Raw genomic sequence first — 27014 nt, forward strand, 5'->3', positions numbered from 1 at the left:
GAATACAAAAGTCAAATTTCATTTTAGCAAGATAACAGCTGTAAGAAAAACAAGACATATAAAAATAAATATTCTATTATTAATTTTTATCATATTAAGACAGTTAACAGATGTCAACCAAAAGCAAATTTAGTCAAATGAATAACAAAACACCCAGTAAATTATTTTTTATATATATTGCTGTATAAACAGAAGTCAAAATGTTTCTTTGAAAGAAAATTGTTTTATTTTATGAGAGAAAAGTTAGTTCATTCTAAACAGTTCCAGTTAAGTGGTTGTTCCCAGTCCCATTAACTGGCTTACTTTGCAGGTCTAGAGAGTATTTATAAGACAGAAACTAATCAAGCAAACTTAGCACATTCTACTCTGAACTATATACAAAAATATATTTTTGTAAATGAAAGACCACTTTGTTTGATTTTAATAATGTTTTGCAAGAACAAAATATTCATCATACGCACACACTTAAAAGGGTATAAAGAAAAATATAAACTTCCATGCCATGTATAAAAAAAAAACAGATACAAGATGCCATTAAAAATGCCATCTGACAAATAAAAATCATTAGTTTTCTTAATGCAGACATTGCCCACACTGTCAACTTCACTGTAATAAAACATAAATCAAAACTGAAACAACTCTAATAATAGTTACTTTTATATAAAAAAGTACCAGTATACATCATTCCATCCATGTAGATCTCACTCAAAGGGAGATAAATCCAGCCATCCAAACAGAAAAGCTTATCAAATGTTTCAGTCTTTATATGTTTGAACAACAGTCTCTCCACTTTTAAAACAAGTCAACAGTTGCTCCAAGTATCAATACTTTACCAGCACAATATGTTTTGAGTTGAGTTTGTGGCAGCATCACATTCTCGGAGCATGTTACTCAGCCCAAATACCACAGCTTAAAACCTTTGTGGGTGATGAGGAACAAACTATAAAAAAGTCATATTCACACCTATTTTACATTTTTGGCATTTGCTGAAGTACTTTACACTTGTGATCTAAATTTCCATAATCTAAACTGTGATCCACTATTGAAGCCTTGCCAAAGAGCTCCATAGGGGAGCTCCAAAAAGGTAAATGTGTCCTCTAAATCTAAATAATGCCATCCCATAACCTCAGTTTCTAAGTTATCTATCCTCATGTACAGTAAGGCATTTTATTTAATCAAATGCATTAATTTACCACACCCCCAAAGAGCTAAAGCAAAGTTCTTAAACACGACCACATGCTACAACTCTGAAACAGACCCATCTATATTTTTAAATACAGAACCACAATGCAGACTGGATATTCACAGCCATTCTTAAGAGTTAGAACTAATACTTTATGTAATGAACTGGGTTATAAATCATCCTTAATTGTCAGATTTTTAACTTCTCTCAGTTTTAGTATAAACAGCAGTCAAAATAAATACATCTGAAGCTGGCTTTCTGCTGCAAAGAGAGAGAACCCTTACTATGGCCTACAATACCTGAATTTGACCATTAGCTCATGTTGAAAGAGTTGGGAGGACAGTATAGATTAAAGGGCAGATGCTAACTCATCCATCCTAGGGGAAGATGCACGCTTAGACCCTCCACAAGACTCACTAGTGAGAAAATGCCCAGAACCAAGTTCCATACACAGGGTTACTCTAGTATGCACATCCAACTCAGCAGTGCACAGCACTGCAACTGTGCACATTCTCAAAGCAGTACTGGAGCTTTGTGAACCGACATAGCATCATGCCTACCAATTAACAAAGGACTGCTGTAGGAGCACCCACATAAGACTGCAGCATTTTTCGCAACACAACTCTTTTTCCTTTGGCCCTCTACCACTTGGACAGGGAAAATAAATAATGGCCCTAATAAGGGAAGAAGTCTGGAAAGGTATGGGGGTGAGAGACAAAAGCAAACAGATGAAGAGAGAGAAATTGGGAAGGATAGCAATAACTGTATAGAAATTATAGTAAACCATCTCATTCATGGAAAATAATTCTTACTTAAAAATAAACCACTCTTGAAACCAGCCACATCACTTAATGACATCAGAATAGCATCTGCCACCCAGAAAGGGTTCCCAATTGATGGGACTTCAAAACACCTAAATCAGTAACTAATCAATGTGGGGCTTCATTTGCTATTATTCAGATGAGCTCCTTTTTACTTCCCTGAAAAGAACTAGGCACTGAAATAGCTTTGCAAATTCTTCTTGTGTCACTCAGTATGGATGCCAGCGAAGTATGGATGCCAGCGAAGTACTAAGTCAACTTCTCTTCTTTCTTTTTTATTTATCTATTGAGTGTGACACATTCTACTGCCAAGAATAAATCAAGATTTCCTGATATGCTGTAAACTGTTATGTTATGTAATCGCCGCACAGAAATGCGATCACAAAACATGCGACTATACAGAAATGAAATCATCATTCGCAATTAAACTATCGCAAAAAAGTTCTATGACTTGCTTTGTCTTTGTGAAAAATTACATGTGGCTGCACAATAAGGCTTTGAGTTTAGAGCTCCTCCTACCAAGGGTAACTGCCACCAAAGATAAGTTTTTCCAAGACGAGAACTTAAGTGCTATTGAAGAACTCGAGTGAAAAGATGAAGAGTTAACTTTTCCAGCAAAATGTGAAAGCTCTAAGCAGGAAGAACAGTTTTTTTTCTAGGCAGCTTTATGTGTAGGATGGTCCACTGGGGGGGGGGGGGTAAGATGTAATTTCAGACAGATGCACTTTAACTGAACATAGGCGAGGCTTTACCAAAGAGCTTTGCTAAATAGTTCAAGACTTCTGGGTGTGTGGCTTAATGAAGGATGCTCTAGGTTTACACCACAGTAAGATGGTTTTCCATTTGGCCAGGTGTTATTTTCTACTGCTAGGCTTCCTTGCTTCTTGTAGGATGTACAGCACCTTGTCTGACAAACTGACCTTGAAGGGAATTAGATTGAAATCAACCATGCTGCCAGGTTCAAGCTCATCAAGCTGGGATGTAAATGACCCTTCTTGGGTTAACAGGGCAAAGGTCCCTTTCTGGTAATGTGGACTACAGGACTACAGGAAAACCATAGCTGCCTTGGCCATAGAGGTGCTATGAGCCTTGTCCATTCCACTATCACTTTCTACAGTACTCTGAGAAGTAGAGGAATGTACTCTGAGAAGTAGAGGAATGCTTGGAAAGGTGTAGAGAAGACACTCCCTTTTAGGGAATGGGTAATGTTACTGCACATGCTTCCTTGTATGGGTGCCTGGAACAAAAACCTCTAGCTGGTTGCTCTCCCTTGATGCAAACAAATCTGTATCTGGCTTCCCCTACTTTGTGATTAGGTTCTGAAAGACTGCATGATACAGTTTCCATTTGTAAACAGTGGCACTGGACCTCCTCAGCCAGTCTACTATTACATGAAAATCTGAATGGCTAAATATAACTGAAGATGACATGGCATAGGTGAGAGGCAATAGACCCAGGCTATCATTGTTAGTCTACACAGTTAGAAAGCGTGCACCACATCTTGCTTCTTTATCACATTACCATGAGTTTATGATCACCTTCAGGGTTTGTAACTGCCAGAAAGTCTTGCAAGATATTAGTGCTGCAATGAAGGCCATAATTTCTTTTAGGGTGGCATGCTTTTGGCCACAGAGTAAACCAAGTGGCTTGCACCTTGAAAAGCAATCTGCATAGGTCTCTTTGGCCCAATCTAAAGCATCTATGATGAAGGATCTGTGGGACTACAAATGTCATCCCTTGATTTCGTAGCACCTTCAGGTACTACTACTTGAATTCCTCCTTTTTGGAGTGGAGAAATTATCAGAGAGGACCCCACCCACTTTAATTTCTCCTCCAATCTCTCATATATATTCTCCTCCGATCTCTCATATATACTAATAACCAACCTTAAAGCAACTACTTTCTATTGCCCTGCTCATGAAGTCCCAACTTACTCTGTCAAATGCTTTCTCTGCATCAAGACCCACCAACAACAGTGGTATTTTTTTACATTCTTCTTGCCTCTGGATCATCAGTGTTCTGTTAATGTTATCAAATGTTTGCCTCCCCTCCACAAAACCACACTGATCCATATCTATCAATTTTGGCATTACCTTTCCCATTCTTTTAGCCATTATAGACAAAACACTTTATAATCATGGTTTAGTACTGAAGGGGACCTGTATGAAGCTGGATCCGATGGATCTTTACCCTGTTTAGGTACTTCTCCTCCTCTTCAAATACAGTTAAAACCTTCCAGATCTTTATCAGTCTTTTGCCTCCTAGCTTCCAAACTTCTAGCTTCCAAACTTCCACAGGAATACTATCTTTTCCTGGGGATTTTCCTGCAGATTGGTTATATATCACAATTTTTATCTCATCTCCTCCTATCGTAACTGTTAGTAATTGAGCCTCATCTACCTCTAACCTTTTTTCTTGAGCAGTCTTGTACTCAGTCATTTCCTCATTTGACCTCTGATTTTTGCAGTTTTATTAACTCATCTGAACATCTGTTTAAACACGTCTTCCATTTTTTCCAGCCTTTTATTTCAGTTGATATACTCCTTTAGTGTTTCTTTTATTTCAATCACCACTGAGCACATTTGACTTATTTTTTCCTCTAGATCACTGGAAGTCATGTATTGCACCAAACTGGAGCTTGAACTGCTTTTTGTTGAACAGCTGCAGAATTCTTCCCAGCCAGTGTTTTCTCCTCACTTTTTGTGGCTGAATTTCTTTCAAGTTCTCCAAATTTCTTCTTTGCTGGCATGCAGGCAGTGCACTTACTAGCTAGTAACTGAAATTTACCCTAAAAGAAAAGAAAGCCAGTGAATTTGTCTGAGTGTCTGTTTTCACACCAGGAGAGCTGAAATTATCTGTTACTCAGAGTGCAGCCATTTTGCTAGGTGTTGATCTTTTGGTGGAATTCATCACCTTGAGAACTCACAGACTCAGAAAATAACAATCCATATTTAAAAACTTACAAATACTAAATAAAATAGTCTAAGGTTAGTAATTGTAACATACTTCATGACTTCTGACTGAGTACTTACAGTATGCACCTGAAGTTGTCTAAAAAAGGAACGATGAACTTGCTTCTTGTGGCAAAAAAATATGAAAATGGCATGGGCTGCTGTCCCTTTTTAGATTTGCATTAACAGGTTCTTCTGTGGTAAGTGAAGAGTTCCAGCCTACCCATGCTGTAGTCTTCTTAAAGTTCTAGAAGTCAAGAATGGACTAGCTACTGGTAGTTTTTGTATGATGGTATACAGGTCTTAAGACGATATTGGAAAACTGAAGCCAGTGATGTTCCTGAAATGGAATACTAGAGCCTACATTAAAACATTTCAAACAAGGAAGGATAGCATGCGAAAAAACACCAATAAAACCAAAAGGTAGCATAGAAGGCTGAAAGAAGCCTCCAAAATGCAGTAAAATTCAGTAAAGTCAAACAGCATTTATTATTTAAGTACAATAAGAAAGGTTAAGTGCTTTTGTCCATCTCTAAATTTCATGGACATCTTCAGAACAGGAAAGTCTAACCCAGAATAGGTGTTGCCTTATATAACTAATCACTTGACCCCTACCAGTTGTAAAACTATCACGTAATTACTTAAACTGAAGCCATGAATGTTTATTTATATAACAAATTTACAAATATTTTGTATTAATTATAAAAACAACAATATTCTAAAAGAATTAAACAATTACAACAAAAAAGTCAGTGTTCCTACTATAAAAGATTTTTTCTGTAATCAATGCTTTTACCCCAGATCTGTAAAATCAAATCCAGAACAGTATTAATATGCAATGAACCTTAGAAGTATAAGCTTTTAAGCTTTAAAATGCTTACTATTGATACATTTTCATTCAAGCCTGCTGGGTCTTCAGAGTTTAACCGTAATTGCCAGATCAACTCCCTTGCCTCAAGAATAGTTTCCTCAAGGACCTCCACTCGAGTCCTTTGGCACTTTTTCTAGGACTGCCAACTGAAACTTCTTGTGGTCCACACAATGCACTTTCATGTTTATGAAGCACATTGTTATAATTCATTTTATACATATCGTAAATATGCTCATAGATTCTTTTTAGTGACCTCTCAGTTTTCCTTATATAAAATGCTCCACAAGGGTCGCACTGGGTGATGTAGACTACTCCCTTGGTTGCACAATTATATCTGCTAGCTAGATGAATTTTAGCTCCACAAGAACCCAGTCATTTCACCAACTTCAAGAATGTGTGGACATTGTTTATAATCCCTATATTTCCTCACACCTTTTACAAGTATAAGACCTGTAAAATGTTGTCTTTCACAGCAGTTCTTCAAACTCATACCCTTTTTATAAATAATTCTTGGTCCACTTCTCAAAACATTGGGATAAGTTTTTACCAGCCTTGTGGGTGATAATTATTAAACTTTTTGTAAAGTCTTAAGTGATAAATCCCTTTGTGGTTCTGGTTCGCCTAAAATACATTTAAACTTTGAAGTCCTATATGAGGCAACCTCCTCTCTAACATTTTCCACATATTTCTGCAGATATCCCCTATCCAAAAATATCTTAGATAGTTGCTCACTTTCAGAACGAAAGACCAAATCTTCAGTAATCATCCTAGAGATTCTTACAAATTGTCCTTTCACTATCAACCTTTTCTGAAACACTGGGTAAGAACTTGAAAATTTTAAATAAGAATTTGAAAAAGTGGTCTTTCTGTATATATTAGACTTAAGTTTGCCCTCCTCTTTATAAACAGTAACATCAAGGTAGTTAGCAGAAATTTCAAGTACGAGGTTGATGAATTAACGTATGCTAAATATTCTAGTTTACTCCGTTTTTCATTCCATAAAATAAAAATGTCCAAATAATGAGTGTAACGGGGCCAACAATTCTTAAAATATGAATTAAACAAATTGTTTTGTTCCCATGCCCACATAACAGTACTGGTATAGATAGAGGCACATACTGCATCCATTGCTACTCCCTGAATTTCTTGTAATATTCACCTTCAAATAATAAAAAAAAATGTTATCTAAAACTAGATACATAAAGTTCATTAGGATTCTAAGTTCTTCTGCAGATACAGTAGGATTACAAAGTAATGCTTCAGCAAAACTATCCAAACCACTTAGTAGGAGAATACATCCATAAAGATCAATGACATCTATACAAACAAAAATGACTGCCTTCAACTTTCAGGTTTGGGATTAATCACCTTAAATCCAATGGATCTTTCAGTATATATTTGGATTCACCTGTAAAAGGCTTCAACTTCCTATGGATGTATACAGCTAAAGGCTAAGTCTTAGAATTTTTTTGTGGCTACATTGGCTCTCATAGGTGGATTCAAGGCATCTTTATGAATTTTGGGATAACAATCATCATCGGTACCCTAGCTTGTTCTATACGTAAAATTCATATAAAGTCTGGGCAATGGATCAAGTGATTAGTTGCATAAGATAGCACCTACTTTGGTTTAGAACTTCTGGTTCTGAAGAGATCCACGAAAGTTAGAAGTAGACGAAAGCACTTAACATTTTTATCATACTTAAATAATAACTGCTTTTGGTTTTACTGCATTTCGGAGGCTTCTTTTCACCTTCTATGTTGCCTTTTACCTATATTAAAAATACTGGCAAACAAGCAGCTGACTTATTTGCTGACTAACAAATTCATATTCCAAGGTCACAGTCTCTCATAACAATCCATGGCTTGCCAGTACTCTTTCATAGGCCTCACCTCCTTTCTCCAGGAGGGCTGTATCAATCAGTCCCAGAGTAAATTTGTGAGTGATCAAACAGTCATATAGTTTACTTTAAAAGGAAGATAGTGAATTGCATTGCTTAACATGTATAAGAAGTTCACTCCAGAGGTTTGGCGGGTGCTTGGTTATAAATATGTCCCCCTCCACTGTGTTTTATTAATCTGCTGGTGAAGATTTAGGCTGCTGGTTCTAGTACCAGTGGAGATATTGGACTTGGAGAAACAGAAGATCCAAGACAATATGGTCTCTAGATCTTCTCTCAAACATCTATCAAAAACAGAAAAAAAGGAAATAGATCTTTCACTCTCTCTTGGTAGCTCAGAGACTTCAGGATTGTGGTCTTTTCGGTTAGAAACTTTCTTATTGTTTAGCGAGATGCAACCTAAAAGGGGCACTCTTCTCTATTACTGGTTTGATTAGGGCTGAGTACAATGACAAATTACCTCTTTAGGCCTTGATGATGTTCCTTTGGCAATTAGCTGGGGTAAACAAAAGGACTTGCTGACGACTACTGGTCACATGAGTAACCTATCAACCCAAGTACCTAGGTTCTTGACCACATTTTTGATTTGCAGAGGTGTGCCACTTCACAGTATGATCAGGGGAGAGGGGTTACCTACAAAAAGTGAGAAAGAACATTTTTCACATTTAGTCTAAGCCCATTTTTAGTACACCAATAGTTTACTACGGACAGTTCATTTTGGAGGGCTTGTGCATCAAAAGAAGGCTTAACTACACCCAGTTTGTAGCTGTATGCAAACTCTGTTAACCAGAGGTCTCAGATCTTTCCCTGGAGACATGAGAAGTATATACCAAAAAGGAGAGGTCCCAGAAGTGAGCTCTTGAGAGACATTACTGGTTGGATTCTGTCTTTTGGCCAGTTTACCATCCATCCTACCACTTAAGATTCAATTTTTAAAGTATTTAATTTTTGTATGATGCCAGCATGGGAATGGTGTCACAGCCCTTGGCCAGGTAAAGATATGCTGCATGTACTTCATGCCACCATATACAGCCTCTGTAACCCTTTTGAAAAAGGGTACCAGATTAAACAGATAATAGCTACCTTCACAAAGCCAAACTGTTGGGGTCAAGTCTAATAGCATTCTTGACATCACAGTTTATGAGGCGAGTTATATGTTCCTTGGCTTTGCAGATAAGACTTGTAGAGCTAATAGGTTTGTATTTGTCTGCATTACTTATAAGGCAACCCTTATGGAGCAGCATCACCAGTGCAGTACTCCACTTATAAGGGACAAAACTAGTGGGTAAACCTAAACAGTTTAAGAAAGTGTGTCTGCAGGGGCATATTTAACACTACTATACTGTCAAGTCCTATGGAGGACATTTTTGGTTTTGGTTAGCATTTTCAGTAGATGATCTTTAGAGATAACTGTGGGAGTAAGGAATGTTGACATTACTGGGCCTTGAACAGAAATCTCAGAAAATAAGTTGCCAATATCCTTGCAAACAAATTTAGTGCCAGTGTCTACTGGATCAGAACAGGAGATAAGGCATCATTATGAATAAGTTTTGGGTAATGTAGGTTATTTTCCTAGCTTTCTTGTACTGCTGAAAAATTATTTAAAATTATCTTCAGCTTCAGAGGCCAGCCTAAGTTCATGGCCTCCAGACCTGATAATGTTATTCATTTTTTTGCAATTCTTTTGGGATTATCCTTGACAAGCTTTTCATAATCTATTAAATAATTTAAGGACTTTCTTTTGTTGTACACTTTATTTATGGTGGACAACCAACAGAGTAGTTTGTTTTTGAATTTCTCATAATGCTAGTTTCTGGCAGGTACTCCTAGCTTTAAATGGGAGTAGATTCCCTTAGTGAAGCTTGCTGTTGTATTATGGTTGGGGAGGTACAACCATTAAGTGCATTTTGACATTCTGTCACAGAATAAGATAATATTGGCATGTCATGGCCATTAAATTCAGTGAGGTTTGCTGTAGAAACTCCTGAGAATTTAATGGAGAAGGTCAAGAGTTTACTGTCAGCCTCTACTGGGGAAGGAAATACCTTAAAAGTACTGCAAGAGGAGGCCATATTTCTAAGAATCAGGTCAAGAATGCTGTGCCCTCTAGTAGGTTTAATTACCAACTGCTCAAGGCTTGTTTATTAAGTCTAGGAATTTTTGGACAGATGGAGGTATAGGTGTCCCAGTTTATTCAAGTGTGGTTAAAGTCACCAAAAATAAAGGGGGTTTTGCTAATCGGGAGCTCATTTAGAATGATCTACATGGTCATCATGGGAAAATAAGGTGTTCTGTAACAAGCTATTAATTGATAATCCCACCTAGACTGATCTGTTGTCCAAGGAGTTTAGTTTGTGAGTCCCTTAGGCTATGCCTGAAGGTAATATGTTCCCTGACAAATATGAAGACTTCACCACAGCTGCTAATGAGCTTCAAGGTACGAAAAGCACAACAAGGGTACAGAGGGGAGTAATCGTTTTCAATTTAAACAAAGTTTCAGTAAATATGAGGACATGTATGTTTTCCAAATGTAGGAGTGCCTCAAGATCAGGCAATTTACTACTTAGACTTTTGACATTGAGGAGAGCCACTTCGATGGGATCTAACTTTGTGACTGATATGTTAGTTACACTGGAATATCCATTAACTGGATTCTGCCAAGAAAAGACTCTGCAGCAAAGGCTTTGGCCAGTATTCAGAGGCCTTGAAATGAGAGGTGCAGGTCATCCTTAGTGAAGCCAGCTGGACTGTCTAGCTTCTCATACCATATTGACACATAATGGCTCCCCCTTTGAATGACACCAGCTTTTTAACCAATTACTGAAGCCAATTATCTTTTCTTTGTATCTAGGCATCACTCAAGGTGAAGGAGGGATTCCACTCAGGACTAATGTTTTACCTACATTTGTAACATGCACAGAAAGTTCTATTATGTCTCTCTGCATATCCCTCAGGGTTTTGCCTCTCAAATGGTTCATTCCCACATGTACATCTACATGTTGTAGTCATATGTGCAAGGAGCCAAGGCCCTTAGGGCACTTATATCATCAGAGATCCTGGCATCTCACTGTAACCCTAGTTGTCCATTCTTGTGAGTGAGGAGTCAGTGTGCCTGACAAAATAGTTACTTATCACTAAAACATTTTTATTGCTAATGTGGTTCAAAGTGATAAATGTGAAGTGTTTTTGCTCTGTATATGGCAGGCATACAAGAGGTAGATGAGTGGCCTGATTTTTGCTGAGACGTATTTTACTTATTTCTAGGAGGAATGAGCACTGAATAGTAAATTAGATCCGCTTTAAAATGCCATTTTTACTTCATAACCACAGCTTTTCCCAGTTAATATTATGACAAAATCTTGATACAGTTTGGTAAGGGAAGATGAAATGCAAATATTCTTAACTGATGTCTCTTGAAGATGAGGGGGAAAAAGATTTTTTTCTTCTTTTTTTTAGTAAAAAAATGATGTTAGAAGATATTGATGATTCACTTGCAGCCACATGTTCTTCCTCAAGATTACCAGAAATAAAAAAGCCCTAGCCTCTTTAGTGAAGTACCCCCTCCCCTATAATTATGCAAATACTTGTATGGTTTGGTACATGAATCCACTTGGTAAGCAGCAAAGTTTCCTGTATTAAGCAATCCTAAACCATATTATAGTGGCAGTTTAATCTCTGCAGAAAACAGGATTTCCACTGACACTAATATCCAGCCCAACAATTTAGCTTGTGGTCACAATCAATTCTCTACACCTGTGTCAAATTTATACTTCTGCACTTCCTCCAGAGTTGCAAGGCCAAGTGACAAATTTGTTAGAATGACAGGCAGATTTGAAAGAAGACAGCAAGCACAAGAAAGTCTTCATAGGTTCATAGGTTAGTACTAGGCTATCGGCCCTAGGGCCTATACCAGCCTAGCCATAACAATTCCCTGGCTATTTCTTCCCACACTATTTACTTCCCTGGACCCCTGTCCTGCTCTCTTATCATCCGCTACATCACTAATGGATGCCTAAGGGAAGTTACACTCTGCAGCTAGCTGAGAGAGAAGAAAATGTCCAAGAAATGGCAGTGTGTGTACTTTATGATGATCCTAAGCACAATTCTGATGGTAGTAGCTGACTGTGCATAAATGCTAGCCCCACCTTTGATTTTTGTGGATAAATACTAGCTCCACGCTTTTATTTATATATTTCAGCTGATAGTCAATGATAAAAGTGAACAAAGACATGCACTGAAATGTCCCTGGCCAATGTCCATATAGTGAATCTTTCACGTCAACATAAATACCCACAAACATTCTAAAGGCTAGTATTTGTGGCCATCTTTAAGCATAAGTTGCGATTAATTTTTGTTACTTTTTGCTACAAAACCATAAAAACGGTAAAGCATATATCTAATGACATCAAAGTACATTTGTGCTGAAGTAATATTTAACAATAAAATAAATCTAACAATTTGTATTACCCATTAATTTACTTTTGTGTTAAACAGTTTAAGACTACAACATAAAAACATTTTAACAATTGAGAAAAAATACCTGGATAACAGGAATATTTGAATGTTTCTTCTCTAGCCTTTTGACAAAGGCTGCAAGCTCCAGTGCTTCCTCATAATATGCATTCCTTACACATGTGTCCATGAGCTGGGGGATCTCCAAGATCTCCAAAATCTCAGTGTGTCGATTTAAAGTCAGACTATTCATTCGGCGGCTTACTGCAATCCTCTCTGCCTCCTTTACAAAGTGCCTACACAAATACAGGACATCACACTTTAAATTGTTAACATTACACACAAAACAGTTGCCACACCAAATGAACCCTTGAACACAAATTTATCATTTTAACCAGGCCTACAACTCAACCAAAAGTGCAGTTAAACAATATTTTATCAAAGACAGAGGAGTCAATATTTTATATCAAGTACTCCAATACACACTTGGTACAATTCCATCCTGAAAAACTTTTGAACTTCTCAGAAAGGGAGATGACTCATACACCTTCTGAATGCAGACTAAAAAAATGTGATAGAAATAATAAATAAATATTACATATACTTGTAAGAAGTTTCAAAGAAATGTATTTTCTTATGGTTCAGTGCCATAACTCAGTCAACTTCACAATTTAAGAAACTAATTACAAAATGAAATAAACACGTTTGGACATTGAACTGTTGCATACAAATCAGTTTCATATAAAAATGGTAAAAAATGTACACACTGCCAATAAATGTAATTTATGTACTTTCCATAATGTTTTATCTTCACAAACCAAGTTGGTTCACTTGAAAAACAGGATTGGTAGCTGCAGGAAGCAGTTGCTCAGCACGTTTGAGACTATCACAGGTTGAAACATCTCCCCATCACTCACATAATGCTCCACACCTCCCTTTCTCTTTCCAGATTAAATTTGCCCCATTACAACTACAGCGCAGAGCACTACATATGTATAGGCCTAAGGGAAATTCCTCCAGCTCTCTTGGGAGGGTACGATTTACACTACCATGGGGGGGAAGGTAGGAAGGTATATTCAAGTGAATGGACATTAATCATATAGATAACACAACCAAGTTAGTAAGGTACCATAAATAGAAACTTTTGGAAAGATTCACTGTTGCAGACCTCACATTTGTGGCTGGTTCTTGTAATGTTTTGCAAGAACCTTTACCCTGCCCACCTTGCTGGAGACCACTTCTGAGAGTGCACTCATATTCAGGCATATCAGTCTGCACAGCTTCACGATATGTACCCTACCCAAACTATATGTCAGATCCCTGATAAATGTCCTCTGCATTATTCAAGTATGGATGCATATCTCACACAGATATCCTCCCCATTGTCATGTTGTGTGACCATCACATAGAACACATTTTAACTGTACAGTCCCTACTGTATCATACAGCTATGCAATTGGTGTTGCTGCTACAACCACTTTCCATTGACATGGCCTCCTCTACTATACATTAGGCAGTTTCACGTGTCTTCTTTCCCTGTGTTCATTCCTACAAATCATGTGTGTCCCTATTCAATATACATACTTCCCTTGAGTGTTCATTTTACATGACAGTAAATGTCCCAATACAGATCATTTATACAGCTTCAGTACAGAATGCCAGGAATGGAATATCACAATACTCTATACTGTCCTGTACTGTGTTTGGACCATATACTTTACATTCATACCTCTGAACTTTCCAGATAGTCCAAAGATGCCCAGATGTTTTTCTTATCAAATTTGTGGCTGCCATATTACTGGATGATCTCAGGACTGATGTGAGTCAATATAATATACACTTGAGGTCGCACTGTCCGGATTTGTGCAGAATGTCCACTTTTTATCTCATTTTTGATCTTTTCCTCATAACATATTGGTTTCCTGGCACATTATTGGGATGTCATTGCAGAGTGAAGTCACACACTGATGACAGACATTTGAGTTTCAAACTTCATGCTCTTCAGAAAGTTCATGGTACCGTACAACCTATTATTCTTTCAGCTTTTTAAGTTTTGAAAGACCGAGATTAAAAACCAGTCCCTAGTTTTGGGCCTTTGTCCCCCCCCTCCAGTTATTTATGGCTTTGTCCAGATTTCTTGCTCTAAGAGGTTGAGAGAGTTTCATTCTAACACATTACTGTGCGATATCCATGTCAAATATGACCCTTTTGTGTCTTTCGGCTTTTCCCAGATAGGGGTCGCCACAGTGGAACTCCGGTCCGCTAATGATTGGTAGTTGATTTTTATGTGCTGAGTTACCAACCCTGACGCACAACCTTCAACGAAGGTACGCCCATTCATGCGTGTCTCCACGCAGAAGACGCTCTACCTGAGAATCGACCCGGACAGCGTCTTACTGTGAGGCGACAACGCTACCACAGCACCACCACCGCGGGTATGTCAAATATGACCCTATTTCTGGTTATTTGTCCCCTCATTATGTTGGCCTTTATGCAGATGTGTTGCATTAACAGAGTGACAGCTATCTTTGAAGTCCTGGTAATCACTTGGCATTCCGCGCAAATCTAGGGACCACTGCTCTGCTTTACACAGAATTGATATCCGTGTTCACTTACACAGTTTCCTGGACAGCAACACTGTTGCCAGCCATGACACCTAGCTTAGACGCACCACTCGTAATTAATAATGTATTTCGCTCTACCGCTTGCAGCGCAGACATGTAAAGTCCGTGAATGTTTCACATGGAGCCTACATGGAGTTAATTGAATCCCAGGGTTGGTGTTTAAATTCTTAGAAAGCCAATAAGTAAAAGTTCCATTTTGGAGGATAGACGAATTGGTGATGGACATTAGACTTGGATAAAATTCAAATATAATTCTGGAAAAGACTAACTTATAGAATCAGTCAGAATGAAGAGGAAATGGGTAAAGTCAAACATCGGAGTAAGACTACTTGCTATAGGATGTCTTCCTCAAGCAGCTGCAACTTTATAAGTTTTGATGCTTGCCACTTACGATGGAAAACAAAACTTAAGGGTCACATGACTAAGCAGCTCAGACAAAGCACTTCTCTATGAATATCTGACGTTGAAATAAAACAACTGCATCTGGCTAATTAGCAGCCAAAGGTACTGCATGAAGTTAAGATGCAGACCTAATTACAGTACCTCTTTTTAAATAATCTTACTGCATTCAGATTAAATAATCTTACTGCAAAATGCAATCTAGTTTCTACAAACTACAGTAACACAACAAATCAGGCAAGACCCAGAAAATACAGCAGTTCCACGAACATATTCAATGTAATCCTGGGGTTATAGTGTCCAAATATATCATAAAAATATAATTTTTAAGAAACACCCCTAGAAATTGAAGTTGTAAACCCTGCCTAAGAACAGTTCACATCAGCTCACTGAATGCTATGCAGGACACAGTGCTGGTTACAGTTTTTCAGACATTTACTTTTTCACAAGAAATTAGTGGGCTCAGGAAACTACAGATGCCTATGCGACTGAATTAAGCAGAGCAGAACACTGAAAAACTGAAGTTGGCAAGTTGTATGACTCATTATTCAGTAATAGAAGTGTCTGGCGTTAAAAATGCCTAAGCAAGGGATAGACTGTTTAACGGAATCAGAGATGACACTTGACAAAAGGACTGGATGTAAGTAGAGCAAATGAAATAACCAGCATACAGTTAATGGAAGTGTGTATGATACAGACAATATCTCAAAAGAGTGTGACAGCAAAACACAGAGTCAGAGCGTGAAACAAATACAACAATGCATAAAACTATGCAGTGTCCAAGACATCACCTCGAAACAGACACACACAATTAAAGCCTGATGCTAAGATGTAGGTATAGAAGAGTAAATGCGTCGCACTTAATCAAATCTCCAGCCTATGCTATCCTACAGGAATTAAGATATACCCTAAATTCCTCTAATTCACACAGACTACCTTCCAAACGATAATTTACATTCAACATTGAGAAAGAATGCATTCCCTACCTTGACACCCTTATAACTATCAAAGAGGGGAAATTTAAGTCCAATATTTTTAGGAAGGCTACCTTTAGCAACTCATACTTACACTTCTCGAGCAATCATCCTTATAAGCAGAAGAGGAATATAATAAAGGGACAATGCATTCGAGTGGCTCGGATGACATCGGACCCCATAGATTTGGATAGGGAACTAATGAAAACAGGACATTTTTTCTTAGATCGGGGGTATCCATGGAGCATGATACTTGATACTATACAGTATGTAAAGAAATTAAGTAAAACTAGGTACAGACCTTTGTTGGGTATCACAATTGAAGATGCTGACAATTGTACTGACAACAGAAAAGATATTAATAAATACAGTAAAGCATGTATTTTAAGATATGCACCTGAATGTGAGACAATTAAAAATATAATAAGAAAAAATTGGAACATATTCAGGGCAGATGAAACAGTATATAAAGTTGTGGGGGAAGGACCCACCTATGTACATAAGAATGGAAATAATATTAAAAATCTGTTAGAAAAGAAAATTAATATCATAAGTACATCAAGGGACATTCTGGGTACCAGAAGATGTGGAACATGTTCACAATGTCAATACATAGTGAACAGTCCTAGTATTAGGTTAGAGAATTACAACAATACAGTAATAAGGTTTAAAGAAGGGAATTGTAGATCAAAGTACCTAATATATTTAGCTAAATGCACACAGTGCGCATGTTTCTATGTAGGCAAGACTATCAGATGCCTACGAAACAGAATATACGATCATCTGTATTGTATTAAGAAACATGATGATAAAAATGCTTTATGGAAACACATCAAGGAGAATGAAAAATGTGACACTTTTCATTTTGGTATCTTAGAAATAATTAAACCTAATAGGAGGGGAGGGGATATTAAAAAAACAGTAGGGGAAAAAGAAACCAGGTGGCAGATACTGCTCAATGCATCTGTTTATCCTGGAATAAATGAATATATATCGGTTAAGCCCCTGCTATAAAATAAAATAAAATATATACTATACACATGAGGTTACAATTTTTTAGAATATGTGTAAAAAAGTACAGAGTAGCTGTATCATTTTATTAGAGTGGTTTTTTACATAAGTCTTTTTATATAAAAAATTTTTATACAACAAATGTTTTTTTAAAAAAGTATCAGCATGTAAATGGAATTTAGTATGAAAGGGAATGAATAAAATGTAGCACTAGCACTTTAAATAAGCATTTGGGCTTGTGGGATTCAAACCATGTGATGAGAGATGGGATTATAAAATGATCAATTTATGTATGAATCATTGTTCTGAAGAAGTCTTGGATGTAAGATGAAAGCGCTTAACTTTTATTTTATGTAATAAACTTTGTTGAACTTTGTGACCTGTGGAGTGCCTTGGAAGTGCTGGTGCAGAATTCGTGGATGCTGTTATACTAGAACTTAATTATAGCTAAAAGAATGGCAAATATGTTGCCAAAACTGAAAAGTTATGGATCAATGTGGTTTTGTGGAGGGGAGACAAACATTTCATAACATTAACTTGTGAAAGTATGTAAAAACAATGTAAGCATTTGCCTTCCTTGATACAATAAGTTTAATTAGGAGGATATACGAGGGACGGGAGGCAAAATTTAAAGTGACAGGGCTCCTCTCTGACAAGTTTTTTTTTCTCAAATATCTTTTTTATTTTCCAAATAATATAATGTTTAACAATATAATCATCAATGAAACAAGTACTATAAACCTTTATATACACTATGTACAACTGACCTAAACAAAAGGAAAAAAATAAAAAATTTGAAATTAGTAACAAAAATGTATAATATTCAATTAATAAAGTATAAAGTTGCACATTAATTATTTAGAGTTCAGACATTAAAAATGAACTCTCTGACAAGTTTGATTTGAACAGAGGAACAAGGTCCTCTTTCCCCCTTGTTATTTCTATTATATTTAGAGCAAAGAAAACAAGGGACTCAGAAATTCACGGATATAATTGGTATGGTAATCAAGAAAAGCTGCCTTTATTTGCAGAAATTATTTTGTATCTGAAAAAAACAGAAAAGTACATCTCACGTGTTGTGGAACATTTTGAGACAGTTTTGAAGTCTTCACAGGATATAAAATTAATGAAGGTAAAACAAAGGCCAAAGCTATAAATTATGAACCCACACATGAATTGGTTCAGCAATACCCACATTTATGAAGACATGATAAAATTAAGCACTTAGAAGTATGGATTAAAATGGATTATGTTATGGCAGTTAATACATGGGAAGAGACTAAAGATAATACAAAGGCTGGCAAACTGAAAGCTCTTATTTTTGGATATGGATAGCAAGATACTACCATTGAAAATGTTTTAGTCCCTTAAGTTTTATCTACAGGTCAGGCATCATTTTTTTCATCAATCAGAGGAAGAGAAGTTGTGGACAATGATTATTAAAGAGTTGAAGGATTTCATCTGGGAAGAGAAAACAGCAAGAGTCAAGTGTGATAAGTCACCCCTCCCCCCCAAACAGCGTTATGTAATTATCACTTGTGGCATAGGCATATTTACACAAAAGCAATCAAATTGCAAGAACATAAGCATTATACATCACATATAGTGCTATACATTATATAACCTAAGCAATATTGCATAAATTATTCAATCCCTACCTTTTTTTTGAAGCAAGAAACATCTTTCTTAAACCATCACTTACTACACAGGCAATCATACATTTACATGCAAGAAGAAAAACTACACCAACACAATCCTAGTTGCAAGCACTTTAAATCACAAACCATACTGACACACTCAGAGTTGCAAACATTATACATCACTTATAATCTACCCAATCTTTCTCACTCAAACATTATACTGCTCATTTAAGTCCTGCCAACTTTAAGACCTCATTCCTCCCTTGTATACATTGTTCCCACAATTCCCATTTTTTCCTATGTTGTTTGCTCCTACCCTTTTCTAAAGATCTCAGTTCCAATTTTTTTATCTCTGTTACTATATTCGCTACTTCCAGCAGAGTTGGTTTACATTTTGATTTCTATTTTCTAGTAATTGCTTTTCTGACAGCCACCATTATTAAACACAGTAAGGCCTAACCACGTCTAGGCAATTCCGATTCTGTATCATAGCTCAGAAAAATCATCTCCCTCGTCAGACCAATCTACCCACCTGGCATCTCTGATAGTGCATCCCACAGGGAACCCTTAAAGTCTATCCTTAAAGTCTGCCAACTACTGCACTCCCAGAAAATATGTTTCCAATTACCTTTTTCTTCCCCTTCACACCTCCAACATTTGTTGTCTGCATGAGGAAAAATTCTCTGGAGTCTAAAATATCTATGTAAACATTTCCAAGCAAAAATCCTAAACCTTCTAGATTTTGTTGCATATTTGGGAAATATGTCCTCCCATTGTTCCTTTGTGAATTGCTTATCCATTCTCTCTTCCCAATCCTTTCTAACCTCCTCTGATTGATTTTTATAGATATCATGCAATATTTGATATGCCCCATTAATTATTCCTTTATTTAATGGCAGCTTCTGTTCTAAATTCTACTAAAAACTCTGCCAGTGTTGGTCTTTCATTTAGAACTCCCCTATTTCTTTCTCTTTGCCTATACTCTGATATAAATTCCTGATAGGAAAGGCAATTTTCTAACCTACAGTCCAAATAAATTTTTGGCGTCTTCCCATTCTAGCAAGTGTGATAAAATTATCCTTGCAACAGAACAAGGTGAGTTAGGATTGCTTAATCTGAAGGGATACTTCAGAGTTACATAGTTGACTCCTATATAGATATTTTTTTTAAACACACATATATATACATTAATATATATTACACACAGACAACATACGCACACATTTTACACACACACACACACACACATATATATATATATATATATATATATATATATATATATATATATATATATTTTTTGCACAAGCAGAATGCTACAATTCAAAGTGGAAAGGGATGATGACGAAACAGTGGAGAAACTCAAGAAATAAGGAGAGCTCTTTTTTGGGTGTAGATCTTTAAGGAGAATAACAATAACCATACAGATTATGTAAAGTAACAAAGTACTCTAAGAACTAAACCAACACGGGAATGCAGAAAGGAGATTCTGCTGATAGAACGACTGCAATTAGGGGTACAGAAAATAGGTAAGAGGGGGTAGAATTTACTGGAGAAAACTGGCAAAGGAACCAGAGTATTGGGAGCAAATAATTAGACAGGGAAAGTAACAGATTGGGAAGAGTCCAAGAATACATTTGGACTGCAGGCTAGAGATTTCCTTCCCTATCAATGACCGAGTATAGGCAAACAAAAAGGTATAGGGGATCCTAAGTTAAAGATCAGCACTGTTACAGTTTTTAGTAAAATCTCTACAGATGCTGCTGTTAAAAATGGATAATTAATGCACATATGGGGCATATAAAACATTGCATGACAACTATAGGAATCAATCAGACGAGGTTAGAAAGGATTTGGAAGAGAGACTGGATATACAATTCACAAATAAACAATGGGAAGACATATGTATGGCTCCCAAATATGCAACAAAGTCTAGGAGATTTAGGATTTCTGCTTGGAAGTATTTGAATGGGTATTTTTATACCCCAAGCAGACTCCGGTGCTTTTTTTCCCCTAAAAAACACCATGGTCTAAAAATAGGAATACTTCCCAATAGCCTCAGTGATCAATGTCCAGTAATATCTACATGGCCCTTTAATACAAATATCAACTCCCAAACTGGCTTTGATGCATCAAATTCTAGACAGCAAAGAATCAAGATTTCATGTACTGCTTTTGAACACTAAATATCTCTCTATAATCAAACAGATCTGATGCTGGTCTTTGATACTTTATCAACTATCTGCAAACAAAATATACTCTTTTTCTTCTAACATGCAGAAGACTAAGAGGACACAAATGCCCATTGCTGCCTAATGACATTAATGCTTTAATACAGCAGAAAGACTCTGCATGGGGAAATCATGAAAGAAGAAATGTCTAATGATCAGCTACACCAAGATTTAAACTGTAGGAAAGCAACCAGTTTAGCAATCAGTTAAATACAACTACCTAACAAACAAATAGCAAGTCCTGCATGTCAATTCTGGTTAGTTGTACACTTTCATAATGCCTGTATAATTTGTTGTATATATGCTCTGTTCACTTCCAGCAGCAACCAGTTTAGCTAACTATAAGAAACTTTTGTGCAACTATCATTTGGCTCCAAATAAACTCTAATGATAATGTTTCTGTACTCTTTGTTGAACTGTAACATGCTCTGTTGCTCTCAAGTCCAGATCATGGCTGATAAAAGTTGGGTGACTAGTCCAATTACCTGGTTGACAAAGTACACAATGAAAGAAAGAATCCAGATAATGGAAAAAAAAGAATAAGATGAGATTGCCCAAAATCAGGTTCCACATCCTGAAGTTGAAGTCCTAGACAAAGCTGGAGTCACTGAAAATCTAGCTGAAGCCATTAAAAAAAGAAGAGTTTGAGACACAAAATCTAGCAGAAAAAAACTGCAGCATCAACATACAAAAAAAACATCAAAAACAGAGAGAGAAATGTAATGACTGTGTATGTTATTTCTATCATTAATTTTGAAGTTGCTAGCAAAACAGAAGGATGAACTTCATCGGAACAAGGTTTTGAAATTTATCATTCTAAGTTTCATTCACTATATCACTCATGCTGGGTTATAGTTAATACTGTAATTGTCAACTAAACTGCACAGTAAAATCAACTCAAAGTACTCTTATATTTTGCAGTGTCTTTAGAAGTATCTTACTTTAAAAAAGAATGTAGGATATAGCATTGTGTGCGAGTTAACCATAAAGTGGGAGGCACATTACGTGGTGTATCTCAAGATGCAGAGAAGACTTTATAGTATCAGCATCCCTTGTTCCACATTTAACTGTAGCCATTCTGTCAGAAGAACATTCCATGCTGTTGTATTCGCAAATAAAGGATGACAAGTTTTAGGACAGAGAAAATAAATGTTGCATTCATGTTGAACGTGGTGTGACTTCAGAGTTGCAGTAAACAAGGGAGTGGGGATACAGGGTACAATGGCTGCAGTACAATTATTCCCATCTGTTATATATAGGTATTGAGCTTTAAGACTAATGAACGTGTTACAGTGATTTGCATGTCATGTCATACAGAGAAGTTCCAGAAAATTCAACTGGCATATAGATCTCAAAAAGGTTAGACAACATTCCCATGTTGTTTGTTTATCTTTACATGACATGATGTAAGACAGGGGCAGCACCTGTCAACACTAAAGAAATATACTTTCATAACTGAAGATCTATATCTACTCTTAAAAGATTCCCAGTGGCAATATGTCTCAGTTGCAACCAACAGGATTCCTTTCATTACACAAGAAAATGTCTGAAAACTAGATATCTGGATCCACTTAGTTCATCTTACAATGAGAGATCATCACCTGAAATATCTAAAAAGGTACAGTAATTGGCATGATTATCCAACAGTCAAAATAATGTGAGCTATCAGAAATTATGAAACAAGAGAAACAGACCCGACCTTATAAGAAACTGTGAATGTGCAGATAAAATAATTAAATGATTAAAAGAACCCGTGTTCAAAACCCCGAGTCAAAAAAGCAAAAAATGAGAGGCAACAGCAACAAGAGAAATAGACCCGACCTTATAAGAAACTGTGAATGTGCAGATAAAATAATTAAATGATTAAAAGAACCAGTGTTCAAAACCCAAGAGTCAAAAAAGCAAAAAATGAGAGGCAATATGTGATGTAAATGTAATGGATATAAAAGGAGAACCATATCAGAATAACAATCCAAAATGGAGAACAGCATGCTCATTTAACCTTTAATTCAAGTTTGCAGTAGAGTTGGCACTATAAATAGGACAGGATGAGTTACCTTACATATAATAATAATGCTTGTATAGCCTACCTAAAAAGAGAGGCACTTCCTATAATGTGCAAAAGCAAAGACAACTGCATTCAGACTTTGGATATTGTTGAAATGAAGTACAATAATCAACAGCTGATGGAAAGTTTTGAAATGAAATGACTTCATATAGTGATATCTGAGAAAAAAAATGTCTGAAGCATTAAGAAAGAAACGTATGACTACCGTTAAAAAAAAATTCTGAGAATGAATGGGCAGAATTTGGAACTTAAAGGCACAGGTCCAGGGTGTATTTTGTCAGAAAAAAACAAACACACACTTATCTAAGGTTCAGTACCTCTGAAAAGAAAGCCATATTGTACACGAATTACCTATTCTGCTCAGGAGGACCAGGGAATGAAAATGACTGATATTTAGTACAAGGAAAAATGCAGATTTTATTTTTCAAACAGGAGCACTTAACTAAATTAAATACTTATTATCTTGGGTTGTGTGGCTTGCGAGAAGCAGGCATGGTAAAATGAATTTACAAAGTGAAGGCAAAGAATGTATTTGCATAAAATGAAAACACACTGTTTCGGATATCTGGGATAATATGCAGAACCATTGCACAAACACTTGCGTCACTACGATTTAATCACTGGCTCAGTAAACTTGTCAAGACAATATTACATACAGGTAAAACCTGATGCAGTGTCACTCGTGCTATCAGAAAAGTAACTAGAATTTCATATTTTATGTAATTAGTCAATGACTGGCATTATAATTTTAAGGTCAGTTTTATGCAAGTACTGTAATGCACTGCATGCTGCAATAGCAATGCATTTTTAAAACCTTTTAAAAAATCTGTTGGTGATATAGGCTAGCCCACCCTAGTGGTGTAAACCTTGGCTCTAGATGATTATCACTGCTGAAGTGACACCCAGTACCCATGTACAAACATGGGAAAACGGGCTGTGGATGGATGCGTATAGACATACACTTATGACAGTAACGAGCTATGCAAACTGACTAGAACATCATGTGGTAGAAGTTCTAGAAAGTTCAGCTGAAATACAATTTTCAAGAAGTTACACCACATGATCCTATTCAAATGAAACCTTGACAGTTGGATGTAAAATGGTAAATTTACCCTCAATCTGGCCCCCATATCCCATATGGATAGAAGCAGTCAATAAGAAAAGTATTATCCTAAAACCCCTCCCTACAAATCCTTAGTTACCTCCTTAAAAACCTGCATCCCCCCCAGACTCCCAAGACACTCGGGACCCAAACAGTTTGGGATGCATGGCTAGGCTTGTAAGGGCCCTAGTGGCAGTTAGCCTTGTAACAACTTATGAACATTTCCTGTGTTCCTGTAATATTTTTTAAACGTAGTTCTTGGCATGATAACAATCAGCCATCCTCATAAAAGCAGTGTTATAGTCAGAAATTTTGATCTATCTCATCACTGTCAAGTCTTGTTGATGGCCTGTTTTACCTTATTGAAAAGTATATAAAAGAGAACAATGCATAAACCTGTATGTACACAGACTGAAGTAGGGGTGTAAGAATATAATTTTAGCACAATCACTTGCTTCATTTGCAGAATACAAAAGACTGCAAACACAAAATGGTACTGCAATAAAATAAAAATACCACCTCACTTCCTTTAGTATCCCATTGCCAGTGGCAATTTGCCACTGACTAGCACCAGTGCTTTACATGTAATCTGAAAGCAAAATGTTTTGCCCTAGTTTGAAATAAAATGAGCTGAGAAATATCTAACACGGAAAAGCAGAGCGTTGGTACGTTATTTAAAGCTGGGTACCATGAGTAAAAAAAATACAAAAAAAATGGACCAGGAGCTGCAGGTATAGAACGGTATCAGAAAGAAAGTAAATTTGCCAAACCAAAAATAATTTAAAGTGAACAATTTATAATCTAGTCCGCTTTCATATTCATCGCCCACCTGCATCGTTCCTGGAATGTGGGAAGCTTATTAAGGAGGTTAGACACACTGCTTTCCACTCGTCCAAAATCTCCGTACACCCGTTCTGTGCATTCAGCAGTGCGGATGAAAGTTTTGTAGTTAGTGAATGCCAGCTGCCTGGTTTGCTGTAGGATTGCGGATCTTTCCTCTGCCAAGCGCTCCGGTTCGCGGTTCAATTTGTCAATGCCATAGGAACTCAACTCTGACAAATACGCAGTGAAATCAGAATTCTCACGCCATTTCTCTGGGAAACTATCTCGAAATATAGATGCCAAGATACTTTCATCTTCCACGTCCATGGTCGCCATTTTGGGGAGGTCAAACTTTGCTTAATGTACAGATTTATTGTTCCGGGTACACTCTGTCAGTGACTTACTGGTGACGCCGCTATGTCACTACATAACAACAAACGTTATTTGACTACTGATAAAGAAAGCTGCGCGAGGCAAGCTGGCAACGTTTGGGAATATTTTTGTACTATTAGTATTCGTATGTAAGGTTGCCACTTTTTCAAGTGCCCAAAGTGCGACAATTGTGAAACACACATCAAATTTTGCAGGCCAAAACATACCCACGGCCAGTACAAAGGACAAAACTTCCATTTTTCGCCTAAATAAAAGCGGATTCTTATAGCATTTTAGTTGCTTATTCTGTTTCTTATAACATTTAGGTGTTTCAGATACAGAATAACTGTTTTATGCAACTGTAGCATAAAATATAGGAAATAATTTTGCCCTAAAATCTCAGGACATTTGCCAATTTCCTTATTTTTTTTTTTTTTGCAGGACCCATCTGCCAATGCGCAAAGTGGGACAGGTGGTAACCCTATTCGTATGTCTTTTACCCTTGTTAATCTGTTTTTTTCACCAGTCTGGACACTGGAGGAATATCTCTCAACCTCTTAACAGAAGAATTCTGGGTAAAGCCAAAATAACGAGCAGCTTTTAAATATTGTTCGTATAAATTTAGAAAGTTGCTGGAGCCTGTAATAAAGTTTAGGTTACCTTTCTTGAAGGGTACTGTTATCAGGACTAGTCACCCGGCTGTGTTCTAGGCCATTTGGTCACTGTTGATCATGTAACACCCCGACTTTATGTACAAAAATGGGAAAAAGGGTGGTTGATGCCAATGAAGTGTGAAACTTAAATGCTTGTCATTCTTTATTGACTTCAGTCATCAGTAATTTGCTAAAAAAAAGTTGTTTTTTATACCAACAAATACCCACATTCTGTGAAATTCTGGACAGCTGTGAGATGCATACCACCTATCCCTCTTTAAACTTGATAGTCCCCATTTGGGCAGTTGGCCTATGGAAAAAAATGGCAAATAACCTGAGATTTGTTATATTTACATTTGTTGACCAGGTTTGTCCAGCTGAGCTGATAGCTCTTTTTCAGCGGAGACCAGACCCGGGGAGAAAAGCCCCACAACATTTTAGGGTTAGCACCTGCCCCACTTTGCGAGAGACAGTCCCTCTTTGGGCAGTTGTGTCCTGCAAAAAAATTTAAAAAAATGGCAAATGTCCTGAGATTTTAGTCCAAAAATATTTCCTATATTTTTTGTAATAGTTTAATAAAACAGTTATTCTGTATCTGAAACACCTAAATGTTATAAGAAACAGAATAAGCAACTAAAATGCTACAATAATGAGCTTTTATTTAGTAAAAAAAGTGAAGTTATGTCCTTTGTACTGGCTGTGGGTTTGTTTTGCCCTGCAAAATCTGACGTTTGTACCAAAAATGACCCACTTTGGACATTTGAAAAGGTGGCAACCCTACAACATTTACATTTAAGATTTGAACAGTAAAAAAAATATGTAAACAAAAAGAATATGATGGTACTTAAGTTGAAAATATGCAAAGGAAATACAAAAATCTAAGTTGAGAAAATTACAATCTAGAAAATAATTAGGGTGAATAGAGTTTCTTTACATATAC

At 36.7% G+C, this 27014-nt stretch overlaps 1 protein-coding gene across 1 annotated transcript in view; it reads right to left on the reverse strand.

Annotated features, from left to right (window-relative positions):
* Positions 1 to 25537, reverse strand: part of COG8 (component of oligomeric golgi complex 8) — a 59029-nt gene extending 33492 nt beyond the window's left edge. Inside the window, exons 1-2 of the mRNA XM_044081785.1 lie at positions 25057 to 25537; positions 12267 to 12474 (exon numbers count right to left, since the gene is read on the reverse strand). Of these exons, the coding sequence (XP_043937720.1) occupies positions 12267 to 12474; positions 25057 to 25385 (537 nt within the window). The 5' untranslated portion in view covers positions 25386 to 25537. The remainder of the gene's footprint in view (positions 1 to 12266; positions 12475 to 25056) is intronic.
* Between the last annotated feature and the right edge of the window lie 1477 nt (positions 25538 to 27014).

Source organism: Protopterus annectens, chromosome 8.part1, assembly GCF_019279795.1.
Source record: "Protopterus annectens isolate FY-2018-M chromosome 8.part1, PAN1.0, whole genome shotgun sequence".
NCBI classification, from domain to species: Eukaryota; Metazoa; Chordata; order Ceratodontiformes; family Protopteridae; genus Protopterus; species Protopterus annectens.